At 36.0% G+C, this 13,866-nt stretch overlaps 1 protein-coding gene and 1 pseudogene across 1 annotated transcript; one reads left to right on the forward strand and one right to left on the reverse strand.

Moving 5' to 3' along the window:
• Positions 1-10,852: 10,852 nt before the first annotated feature.
• LOC145050545 (uncharacterized) lies at positions 10,853-11,545 on the forward strand (annotated as a pseudogene).
• A 774-nt stretch (positions 11,546-12,319) lies between these two features.
• On the reverse strand, positions 12,320-12,985 carry LOC145050546 (uncharacterized). Its single transcript, XM_078998775.1, has one exon. It carries the CDS (start codon positions 12,983-12,985, stop codon positions 12,320-12,322), a length of 666 nt encoding a protein of 221 aa, XP_078854901.1.
• Between the last annotated feature and the right edge of the window lie 881 nt (positions 12,986-13,866).

A 13,866-nucleotide genomic window follows, 5' to 3' on the forward strand; every position in this document is an offset into this window, starting at 1 on the left:
GCGTATGGTACTCGGCTCATTTCTGCTATCTAAGCTTCGGTACTCGGACTTTGAGTCTTACTCAATTTGGCATTACTTTGTATCGGTAGTTCTCCCTTCTTTGAGTTTTCCATACTAAAACGTTTTAGTACCTTCTCTAAGTAAGTATTCTGACTAAGTCCAATTAGTCTCTTACTTCTTTCTCTTACTATCCTTATTCCTAAAATGTAAGAAGCCTCTCCGAGGTCCTTCATAGCGAAGCACTTCCCGAGCCAGGACTTTACCTCCTGCAGAGTCGGGATGTCGTTTCCTATGAGTAATATGTCATCGACATATAGAACGAGGAAGCTTACTATACTCCCACTGGCTTTGACATATACACAAGATTCGTCTTCGCTTCGTACAAATCCAAACTCTTTGACTTTCTCATCGAAGCAAAGATTCCATCTGCGAGACGCTTGCTTAAGTCCATAAATGGACTTCTCAAGCTTACACACTCTATCCGGATGCTTCAGATCCACAAACCCCTCTGGCTGAGCCATGTAAACATCCTCAGCCAGCTTTCCATTAAGGAAAGCGGTCTTGACATCCATTTGCCAAATCTCATAATCATGAAATGCGGCAATAGCTAGCATTACTCTAATAGATTTAATCTTCGCAACTGGTGAGAAGGTCTCATCATAGTCAACTCTAGGAGTTTGAGTAAAGCCCTTCGCAACCAATCGCGCTTTATATGTGTGCACGTTTCCATCCACGTCGGTCTTCTTCTTGAAGATCCATTTGCACCCAACGGTCTTACGTCCGGGCACATAATCAACCAAATTCCAAACTTGGTTATCATACATGGATTGGATCTCGCTATCCATTGCCTCTTTCCATTTTGCAGACTCCGGGCCTGCCATGGCTTCCTTATAGCTATTAGGTTCATCAAGATTTACTAGTGTACCATCACTAATATACGTGTCCCCTTCGGTAGTTATATGAAAACCATAAAACTGGGGTAGAACTCTAACTCTATCGGAACGTCTAAGAGGTAAGGATTCGTCAATCGGTTCAACCGGAGTTTCCTCCTCGGGTTGAGTGCCAGCGGTAGAGGTTCCTTCATCTATCGACTCTTGAATCTCTTCAAGCTCGATTTGCCTCCCACTGTCTCCTTGGCTTATGAGTTCTCGCTCTCGGAAAACTCCTCTCCTCGCAACGAAGACAACATTGTCCTTCGATCTATAGAAGAGATATCCAAAGGATGTCTGCGGGTAGCCGATGAAAATACATCGCTCACTTCGAGGTTCAAGCTTGTCGTGAGTATCTCGTCTTACGAAAGCCTCGCAACCCCAAACCTTGATATGTGCCAACGAGGGAGCTTTCCCCGTCCACATCTCGTGAGGTGTTTTGGCAACCTTCTTAGTAGGGACTCGGTTAAGGATATGGGCGGCAGTCTCTAAGGCATACCCCCAAAAAGAGATTGGTAGCGAAGCACGACTCATCATAGAGCGAACCATATCCAATAAGGTTCGATTACGCCTTTCTGCCACACCATTCAACTGCGGTGTCCTAGGAGGCGTCAATTGTGAAACTATTCCACACTCCTTGAGATAGTCGTGGAATTCAAGACTTAGGTACTCTCCTCCTCGATCGGATCGAAGCATCTTGATTTTCCTGCCCAATTGATTCTCCACTTCATTCTTGAACTCTTTGAACTTTTCAAAGGTGTCTGACTTTTGCTTGATTAAGTAGATATACCCATATCTACTATAGTCATCGGTAAAAGTCACATAGAAGCGGTTCCCATCCTTCGTGGTTGATCTAAACGGTCCACACATCGGTATGTATTAGGTCCAATAGACCCTCGCCCCTTTCACATGTACTTATGAAGGGCGACTTAGTCATCTTTCCAAGCAAACAAGACTCGCATGTGTCATCTTCCCTAAGGTCGAATGACTCCAACACTCCATCCTTTTGGAGTTGGGCTATGCGTTTCTTGTTGACATGTCCAAGACGACAATGCCACAAGGATGCTTTATCCATACTAGTGGAAGAATCAATATTCAAAACATCATTTCCTAAGTTATCAACAATCATAACGGTTTCATATATTCCATTACATGGTATAGCTTCAAAGTAAAAGACACCATTTAGATAAGTCAAAATAGAACCATTCTCATTATTAAAAGAAAATCTAAATCCTTGTCTATATAAACCATGAAATGAAATGATGTTTCTTGCCATTTCAGGCGAATAGCAACAATTGTTCAAATCTAAAACTAAACTATTCCTAAGCACTAAGGAATACACTCCAATCTTGGTCACAGGCGACGATCTTCTGTTCCCCATGATTAGATTGATCCTTCCTTGCTCCACATCCCTACTTCTTCTTAGTCCCTGCACATTAGAACAAATGTGGTAACCACAACCGGTATCAAGAACCCAAGAAATAGCATGATTAGAATCGTTAGATTTGATTGTATATATACCTGCGAAAGATGGCTTGATCTTTCCTTCTTTGATTGCTTGCAGGTAATCCGGGCAGCTTCTCTTCCAATGTCCTATCTTGTGGCAGTGGTGGCACTCTGCCTCCTTCGGGTTAGAGCAGGGCTTGGCGGGATCAACTTTGGTCCCACTAGAAGAGGCACCATCTCGGGCTTTCACCTTGCGATAGTTCTTCGATGAAGCTTTCCTCTTCTTACCCTTCCCTTGTCCAATAGCCAAGACAGGAGCAGCGGGCGGATTGGGAGTAGGTGCAACAAACTTGTCTTTGAAATTGCTCTCAGCAACCCTCAAGAGACCTTGGAGCTTGCTTAGGGTGACCTCTTCTTTGTTCATGTGGTAGGTCATCCTAAATTGGTTGTACATCGGAGGCAAAGAGTGAAGCACCATGTCGATCGCCAAATCCTCACCGAAGTCAACATTTAACTTGCGAAGGCGGTCGACATACCTTTGCATCTTTTGCAAGTGCACGGTAAGAGATTCTCCATGACCCATCTTTGCGGAAATCATGTTAGTGAAAATCTCGTACCTCTCTTGTCTCGCGTTTTGGTGGTACCTCTCCAATAAGTCTTGATGCATCTCGTACGGGTACATGTCCTCGTAGGACTTTTGGAATTCGGAGTTCATGGTGGCGATCATGATGCAATGTACCTTCGTTGCGTCTCGCTCATGAGTTTCAAAGGCGGTGATTTCGGCGGGAGTAGCAATTTCGGGGTTGATTTTCTCGAGCTTTTCATCGAGGACATACTCCTTATCCTCATAGCGAGCAATGGTGCGAATTTATCTTATCCCTTCGCTAAAGTTTGTTCCATCGAAGGTGACCTTTTGGCAAAGGCTCATCAACGTGAAAGAACTAGCAGCAGCGTTGTTTGCGTTCGACATCTATAATTAGAAAAGGACAAAGATAGATTAGAATAAGAATCCCTAATTATCACCCAATAAGAAAATTAGGGCTAGGATCCAACAATAACATTTACATACTAGAAAAGGGATGCCGTAATCTAACATGCAAATAAATTGAAGGTAAGTGAATGACGATTCACTAATTCTCCATCACAAAAACCTAAACTATTAGTCCTAAGTGTTTTTGAGAATTCCTAGGTTCGGATGAGATTCATTGAGACTATTCAATGGCATGTTTAAATCTCGATATGCCCCTCTTGTTTGTGACTGGGATGCCGAGGATCACAAAGCGGGTGTGAATTACCATGCAAATTCACATGGTGCCTTCATTGTAACAATCACCTATTCGATGTGCCGGTAAACCACACACGCTCCATCGAACTATGATAAACAATGAATCACCCTTTGCCACCTTCGCTTAGAACCAATTAGTGTGCCGGTAAACCACACACGCTCCACTAACATCTTAGCAAGGTGCAAAGTGTAATTTCATGGGATTGCATCAATTCACTTTTCCTAAAGTAACTAGGATTGGGAAATTTAAAAATATGTGTAGTTACTTTGTATTCCTAATTATACTTTTAATGAGAGGATGAGGTTGCCCTATCCTACCCGTTCGGCTAACGACCCTCCACCAATCAAGCAAGCGGTAGGTGTGAGTGTACACCCATTAAGCGCCATTTTATAGGCCGCAACCTTATACCCACCTTATAGATTGGCTTCGTGAATGAGGCCTACTAACGGTAAGACTAGCATTTAGTTATACATATATATATATATATATATATATATATATATTATTCTAGTAATATCATATTAGTATAGGGTTGTATTTTAAAACTTTTTAAAAATCTAGGGTTTGAAATTTAAGTTGTCTAAATTAAAACTTTTAATCACAAATATAAATTTCAAAACAAGAGGGTAAGATTTTAAACATTTAAAACATGGAGGATCAAATAACAAATAATTCCAATTAACAATTAATATCCTGATTATCTATATTTGATTTATTCAAGATTTCTTTTAAGATAATTACCAAAATAATCAAAATAATTAATTAATTATCATATAAGGAAATTAAATATTTAATTAGTTGATAATTACCTTTAACTAGATCAAGATAATAGTTGTATTTATCAGAAAAACGAATTTATATTGATCTAATTAGTTTATGGTAAGTTAAGATAAGATAAACACAAAGAAATCCCGAATCTGGCCATTCCTGACGCCTGGACTCGCCGAGTGTACAAAGGGACTCGCCGAGTCAGGCCTACTCGCCGAGTCCACTTTGAGACTCGCCGAGTCCATGACTCAGAAACCAAAAAATCGAATTTTGCAGTTTTGTTTCAGTTAATCAAACAACAATTTACAGAAAACCAAGCTAGGCTCTGATACCACTGATGGGTTTTAGCCATAAGAACTTTCCTATGTGCGCATGCAAAACCCTAATGCTTGGATCTAGGCTTTCTACTAAACATGCTTTTGAATCCAAGACTTCTAATGACTAATTAGGTTAAATAACAACATTGAAACAGATCTAGAATCATACCTTTGAGTTCCTTGTTGATCTTGAGGTCTTGGAGCTTCTAGAGTCACAAGTGTCACTCCTCTAATGGCTTACAAACACCAATAGCAATAAGAATGATTTAGGAGAGAGGAGAGGGGAGGAATTCGACCAGAGGTTCCTTGCTTTTGGAGATGTGTCGAATTCCCTATGTCATGGGGTCTATATATACTTGTAGACTCCTTAAGGGTTACAACCTAAACCCTAATTGGATAATCTTCTCTTAAGGCTATCCAAATCCATTCCTAGATAATCATATGGACGATTTAAGCTATCCTAAAGCTCTTAGAATCCGTCCAAAGCTTATCCAAATGGATTTACAGTCTAAAGCTTAACTATCAAACAATTGACAGTTTATACCCCTTTATTTAATTAATCTCTTTAAGTCACCAAATTAATTCTAATTAATTCTATGACTTATATTAATCAAATAACAATATATTATTCATTATATTATTCCCATAATATATTAATAATATTTACTCTCTCTTAATAAATCATCCTATCAAGTTGCTATGGTGAAGGCAACCCAAAAGGACCATGCACAACCGGATATAGTTACAGCCTTAGACACTATTCCAACACTTTTAACAAGCTTGACAAGATAAATTAAACATAAACAAAACAATCCAATATAACGATTAATCCATGAATCAAGGTTTTATCTAATCATAAACTCAAAGCAAATGGTTTTGATACCAAAATCAAAAAGTAAAAGCATAATCGTATCACAGTGGAATGCTACACATGGTCACGATAACAAACCACATGATTACCGACACAAATCCGCTCTCTAATTCTTTAGATCTTCGCTCCTGTCAGCTTAACGGCATTCCAACCGTCTTCTAGATCCTCAAAACGGCCAAATATATGTTACTTGTCGACTAAGGATCGATGGTAGTAGAAATATCCCTTCTGGTGGCCGATATTCACTATTTATAACTTTGGAACCGACTTACGTACGCGGGGCGTACAAAGAATCCCATCGCGATTAGGAAGTCCGGACACCTGCCCAGTACGTTGGGTGTACGGGTGTACGATTATTTACGTTGGGCGTAGTGGTCATCTCAGCATTACGCTTATCGTAGATGATATTACGATGGGCGTAATGGCAGCCTTCGGGAATCTTTCTTTCTTTTTGCTTCTAAGCCCGATTTTTGTTCCAATCCTTTCTCTTCAGCTCTATCAACAATTAATAGCTGTAAATTATAATTCAAAGCATTATAAGTACCTTTTAGTTCTAAATAAGAATAATAAAGGCTAAAATATTAAGATATGATATATAAAAGTATGTATAAAAATACACATATCAGTAACTAAGATTTGGGAATTTATAAAAACATTTAGTTACTTCGTATTTCATTATACTTATAATGAAAGTTTGTGTCCTATCCTACCCGTTTGGCTAACGACCCTCCACTAGTTAAGAGTGTGGTGGGTGAGAGTGGACACTCATTTAATCGCCATTTTATAGGTAATTTCCTTAAACACCCTTATAGACCAGCTTCGTGAATGAGACCAACTAACGGTAAGACTGACATTTACTTATACATATATAATATTAAACTTTTAATTTTATATAGTATAAGGGTGTATTTTACACTTTTAAAATACTGAGTGGTTTAATCTACTAATAAATTAGACTTTTAATTTAATTAACTTAAACCATATAATTATGGATTTATTAATTATCACTTTTAATTAAACATTTAATTAATTTAATAAAATCCATAAGGGTGTAATTTGAACTTTTCAAAACACTAGGGTTTTAGAATTTAATGTTTCAAAATTAATACATTTTAATTAAATTTTAAATTCCAAAACTTGAGGACAAATTTTGAAACCTTTCAAAATATTAGGGTTTAACTATTTAAATTTTAAAAACTAAAACTTTTAAGTTCAAATTTAAACTATAAACCCCTAGGGTGTAAATTGAAACTTTTTTCAAACTTACTAGGTCAAATATTTGAATTATAATAATCCTATATTATCCAAATTTAACCAAAACCGTTAATTTTGATAAGGATAATCATTCCAAACATAAAAAATCGTTTTTAGGCAATAAAAACGAGTTTTGGTAATTATCCTTAACAAGATCTGCTTAAAAAATCGAAAATCCCGTCAACAGCACCCTGGACTCGCCGAGTTCATGCAACTCGTCGAGTCCACTGATGGCTCGCCGAGTCGGCTTCACAGACATAAAAAATTCGACTTTTTGATCCTTTGACAGTTCACTTTTGCATCTATTTAACTAGAAAAACGACTTAGGCTCTGATACCACTGATGGGTTATGCGCATAAAATCATTCCTATGGTGTTCATGCAACCCTAATTGCTTTGATCTAGGTTTTTTCTAATTTGAACATACAACATTGAAAACCAAAGCAATAAACCCTATGAACTAGCATATAATTCGAAATTGGCATATGATTAGGGTTAGAAACATTACATTGATTGTTATGTAGCAATAACAATCCCAATCCTTTTTTATCTTGACTTCTGAAATCCTAGTGCCTCAAATGTTGCACATCTAATGGAGTCACAAACACCACTATCAACAAGGAAGAACAAGAGAGAGAGAGAGAGAGAGGAGAGGCTCAAAATCGGCTATGGAATCCTTCTAGGGTTTTTATTCTAGTGGCCGATTTTGGCATGCCCAAGGGTTCCTTATATAGTTGAGTAATTATGGTTTAAGTCAAAACCCTAATCCAGTTGCTTAGTCCTTAAGCAACCCAAAGGATCCTTCCAGAAGGCCCCTTGGACGATTTCTATATGGACTCTCATATAGAATTCGCCCATTGCTTCCTTATGGATCCTAAGCCCAACGTTGTAACTATCTTATAATTACATTATCAGTCCCATTGACTTAATTAATCTATTTTGACCACAAAACTAATTCTAAATTAATTATTGATCAATATTAATTAAATAATATGATTTCTCTTTTAATATATTATTCACATAATATATTAATAAATCATAATTAATCCTCTTTCTCCATAATTCATCCTATCAGTTGCTAAGGTGAAGACAATCCAAAAGGATCATGCTCATAATCGGGTCAAATACATACCAAAATAGTTATGAGCTTAGACACCCAATCTAACAAAAACATATTTCGATTGATTTTCATTTCCCTCGCCATTATCTATAGCTAGGAACCATCTTGCTACCATATGTTTGATTAGTCTTGTAGATTGTCAATATTTCACGAAAGCCCAACTAGCCTCTTGTTTTTACTTGGTATTTGACATATATACTCTCAATGTTAATTGATAGACCTGGCAAACGTGTCGTGTCGTGTCGGGTTCGTGTCGTGTCAAGACATTAAACGGATTGAGAGTGCTTGACCCTAATCCGACCCGTTTAATTATCGTGTCGTGTTGTGTCAACCCGTTTATTTTCGTGTCGGGTTTCGGGTTAAGGTTTAAATCTTATATATATGTTGTGGCATGCCGGGTTGAAACATTTTAAAGGTTGAGAATAAGAGTCATGGAGGAAAAAAATGAAAAAGTGAAATGCTGGAGTTGGGAGGTGGGAGGTGGAAGGGAAAAAAAATTATACTCCATCCGTCCCATATTTATTGCTCATTTTTTGACTTTTGAAGTTTTTATTTTTCTACTTTAACCTTAAATATTTTTATTTATGTTATAAATTACTTGATAAAACTTATAATAATGAAAAGACATTTAAAACATAATCCATTCATATATTTTGCATTAAGTGTTATATATCAAAAACAAAAATATTTAAGGTCAAATTTAAAGAATAAAGACTTCAGAAGTTTAAATTGGACAATAAATATGGGACGGAGGTAGTAGTAAGTTTAGAAAGCAAAATGGAAAGAGTTAGAGTTAGGAAGCAAATGAGATAGGTAGTGAGGAGGAGTAAAATTAAGTCAGTTTGAAATTTTAAATTTTACTTTTAGTTCTTGAATTTTGACCACTACAAATGTATAATATTGAAAATATTTATAAAAATATGATATATATATATATATATATATATATATATATATATATATATATATAGAGAGAGAGAGAGAGAGAGAGAGAAAAAGAGAGAGTTAGGTTCAAATGTTTTCACTATCTATTGTGTGCCCGTATGATTGATTCTGGACCAATCATTTTAGTTATTTTAAGAAAGTAATTAATGCATATTAAATGCTGAAGATGTAATTAATACCTATTATATCTTCAACATGTAATATGCATTAATTACTTTCTTAAAATAACTAAAATGATTGGTCCAGAATCAATCACACGGGCACACAATAGATAGTAAAAACAAAATAAACTAACCCTATATATATATATATATATATATATATATATATATATATATATATATATATAAAATTAAACGGGTCATCTTCGAGTTGAAAGTCTTGACCCTAACCCTACCCGTTTAATTATCGTGTCGTGTCATGTCAACCCGTATACATAAACGGGTCGAAATCTTTGACCCTAACCCGCTAACTTCGTGTCGAGTTCGTGCCGGGTTGTCGTGTCATGCCAGATTTTGCCAGGTCTATTTATTGATATTATATTGTGAGTTTGATGGAAAATGTTAGCATAATATAATATATAAAGCTATTTTTATATTAAATATCTATTTAGTCATTTAGCTAGGTTAACCCTAAACGGTTTTTCTATTCACTGTAACTCACTTTTCCTTTTCACTGTAACTAACTTTTCCATCGATAATAAACCCTAGCCTTATTCTTTTATTTTGTTATCAGCTTACAATGAGAAACCTTTGTTTTTTTTTTTTGTTTTTGTTTTTTTTTACATATGAGCGAAAGCAATTAGGAAAAGGAAGGGAGCTGATTTCATAAACCGCATTGCTGTTCTTTGTTGGTAATTTCTGAATTATGGTTCTCTTGATGCAGGGGAAGTTGGTAATGCTAAAAACAGAATGTCAATGGTTGGCACCTTTGATGCTAATCGAATTACTGTTGAGTTTTGTTCATGAGTTCAAAACAATCCACACCATAATTGTTCGATCAAAAAAATCAAATGAGTTAAAATTAAAACTTAAGAGAAGGACTTTTAAATAATTTTTAAATAAACGCTTATTTTAATAAAATCATAGCTCAAAAGCAATACTGGGAAAATACATATGCATTACACTTTAAATTAAAAATAATATAAATTTACTTTAATAATTATCTCACCGGTCACCCCTGAACATGTTTCCTACTTTCATGTCATTAGGAAGTGGCCACCGATGACCGACCCAAAAGGTGTGGCATTTCATAATTATCATTAGCCATCATTGCAGCACACTACCAAATGAGTTTTGGTGTTTTTGTGCGGAAAGACGAGTTTGACTTTGAGTTTTGTTTGGAGTATTTTTATAAGAGGATCATGTATGTCTTTACAGGAAAAATTAGTAGATTATACATAGAATGATTGTTATTTGTTTTGCACAAGATTTATGGATTAAAGGGACATACTTGTTATTGAATTCTTGTAAAGGATTCATGTTTATTTTCCATGATTGAAAAATTGTCCGATCTATGTTGAGGAACTGTATAGACCTAATGAAGTACAAATAAAACAAAGACATTGATAATTAGTGGCGAAAATGACTTAAAAAGGTAATGAAGTTTCAAAAATATACAAAAAAATATCATTGTTTTATTTTTAGTACTCAAAATACCATTAAAGTATATTTTTTATACACAAAATACCAATGAAGTACACATGTGTTCAAATAAAACCTTGTGGGTAACCTACAATAGCCGGTAAAATGGTATTTTGTGTTAAAAAAAAACAATGGTCTTTTTTGTACATTTTTTAAACTACGTTACCTTTTTAAGTCATTTTCCTTTCTTTGAATGTAATGGAAATTTAGCTACTTTTTATAAAGAACCCTCCACTTCACTTTGGCCAGTTCTTCATCGCCACCCTCCACCACCATGGCAAAACCCTTTTTCTTATTCTTCCTCCTAATCATCTGTCTACTTTCATCAACACCGGAATCTCACCGGCCACCTCCGTTTCTCGGCAAATCCCCACGGCTTCTCAAAACCCAAAACATTCTTGTTCAGCCGAAGTACACTTACGAGACACGATACTTTGATCAAACTCTTGATCATTTCAGCTTCAATGATCTTCCCAAGTTCCAACAACGTTATCTCATCAACTCCGATCACTGGGTGGGCGCAGGCCCTAATCGTTTGGGCCCAATCTTCCTTTATTGCGGCAACGAAGGCGACATCGAATGGTTCGCTGCCAACACCGACTTCGTTTGGGAACTCGCCCCTCGTTTTGGTGCCATGGTCATCTTCCCCGAAGTAAAAGCCCTAATCACTCTACTCTACATTAATTTCTTCACTTGCAGACCTTTAATAATACAATTTTATCAAAAGCTACGTGATTCGATCTAGCATCGATATTATGGTGAATCGATGCCATATGGAAGCCAGAAAGAGGCATACAAGAATGCTTCTACTTTAGTCTATCTAACAACCGAACAAGCACTTGCTGATTACGCTCTTCTCATCACCAATTTGAAGAGAAATTTGTCAGCCGAAGCGTCACCTGTAATATTGTTCGACGGATCATACGGTGGAAGTAAGATCTTTTCCAATAATTTCAACAAAAATTAAACAATCTCATCAAACAAGCACTTGCTGATTACGCTCTTCTCATCCTATTTACCTGAAGTACCTGGTTACCACAATGTTTTAGTTGAACACATGTGTATTTTGTTGGTATTCTGTGTACAAACAGTAACATTAATGATATTTTTTGTACTAAAAAAACAACAATGGTATTTTTTGAACATTTGGAAACCGAATAATCTACAATAGCCGGTAAAATGGTATTTTGTGTACAAAAAAAAACAACAATGGTCTTTTTTGTACACTTTTGAAACTTCGTTACCTTTTTAAGTCATTTTCCCAAAATTAAACATCATTCTTAATATAAACGTTGTATAACTAGCGTCAAGTGTCAATAGAAAAGGGATATTGATAAATATGACCACAGTCTAAGTTAATATTAACAGAAATAACCAAATATTATGTTTATTTTGAAAAATAACCAAACCTAAGGCTGTGGGGAGTGGTCACACCCAACCCACCGAAAAAACGTTGCCACCTATGTGTCACGTCGGCTTCACCCGCAACCCACCATCAACCCACTAAACATTGAAAATTGTTACCACTTTATAAATTCTTTTTATTATTATTATTATTTTTATCTTTTTAACATTATATTAAATAAAAACATAATTTATAACATAAATTAATTTTTTGAAAACATAAAAAAACAAAACTACATTTCATTAACTAAAAACATAAAAATGTAAAACTTAAATTACTAAAATTATACATTACATTGTCTAAATAAAATAAAAATATAAAAACATATAAAAAACATCAAAAAATTATAATTGCTATCGTTGTCGTCAAGTCGTTATTGTCCTCATCATCCTCCTTGTCACTGTCATAATCCTCCTCATCGTCACCATCGTCATCCTCCTCGTCTTCACCGTCATTTTGCCCTTGAAATTGTCTTTCCCATATGTATTCGGTCAAATCATGTCGTAGATTGTGATGCGTTTCACAATTTTGTATTTCTAAAACCCTCGAGAAGTATGTCGGGCTGCCAACATGTATTACTGCAGGTAGATTAAGTATATTGTTTGTGGTATATGAACAAATAGTCCTACCCTCTTCTTCTATTATCATGTTATGTAAAATAACATAAGTAGCCAACACCATCGTCAATTTTTCTCTGTCCCATGTTCGTGCCGAACGTTTGATTCTGTACCACTTTTGTTTGAGGACTCCAAATGTCCGTTCTACATCATTCCATGCAGATTCTTGTGCTAACTCGAACATTTTCCTTTTATCGTCGGTTGGAAATGTGTATGATTTGACAAATGTAGCGTATTCAGGATATATCCCATCACCTAGGTAATAGCCATATTTATATTCATTTCCATTGACAACATATGACAATTCTGGTGCTTTACCCTGTAACATATCGTTAAATATCGGAGACGCTTGGAGCACATTCAGGTCATTGTTTGACCCCGCCATACCAAAGAATGTATGCCAAAACCATAGGTCATTTGAAACAACCGCCTCCGAAATAACAGTCGGCACCCCATGATCACCTCGCGTGAACTGAGCATGTCACGCATTGGGACAATTTTCCTACTCCCAATGTGTACAATCAATGCTACCAAGCATCTCTGTAAAACCATGTTTTGCTTGATGCGCGTCATACAATTGTTCGACATCGCTTTTAGTCGGATGTCGCAAGTATATGTCACAGTAAAACTCTACAACATACTCACAAAATTAGATATGTACACTCTCGACCCGTCCTTTTAGACATTTTCAGATACTCATCTGATGCGTCTGCGGCGATGCCGTATGCCAATTGTCTAAGAGCGGCCGTATATTTTTGTATCGTAGTAAAACCACGTTTACCTCTAGCATCCCATCGTAATTGGAAAAATTCATAATTACGTGCCAAATCTCTAGCTGTACGTAAAAATAAATTTCTACTAATACGAAAACGTTCTTCAAATTTCGATAGATCATATAAACAATCAACGACAAAATAATCACGTACCAAACGTTCATTTGCCGCCTCTCGATCCCGATTGATCCATTTTCTATGCTTCTTCTCGATGTTTGAACTTTCGCCTCTCTCACGTACCATGTCTCGTGCCGCAGACAACAACGTATACAAAATCAAATCCTCATCAAAATCGTTATCATCGGATGACGAAGAAATCGAAGGTGGGAAATTATCCATTTTTTAGTTGAATGTTTGTTTTTGTTTTGAAGTAATGTGGGTGTGTTTGTGGAAATTATGTGTAAAATGATTGTATATATAGGAGAATTTGAAAAAAAATAATAAATAGATTTTTTTTTATTTATCAAACGGTAACAACAACGGTCAAAAATGA

The sequence above is a fragment of the Lactuca serriola genome, chromosome 5 (genome assembly GCF_051521515.1).
Source record: "Lactuca serriola cultivar US96UC23 chromosome 5, Lser_US96UC23_V15, whole genome shotgun sequence".
Classification (NCBI taxonomy): Eukaryota; Viridiplantae; Streptophyta; class Magnoliopsida; order Asterales; family Asteraceae; genus Lactuca; species Lactuca serriola.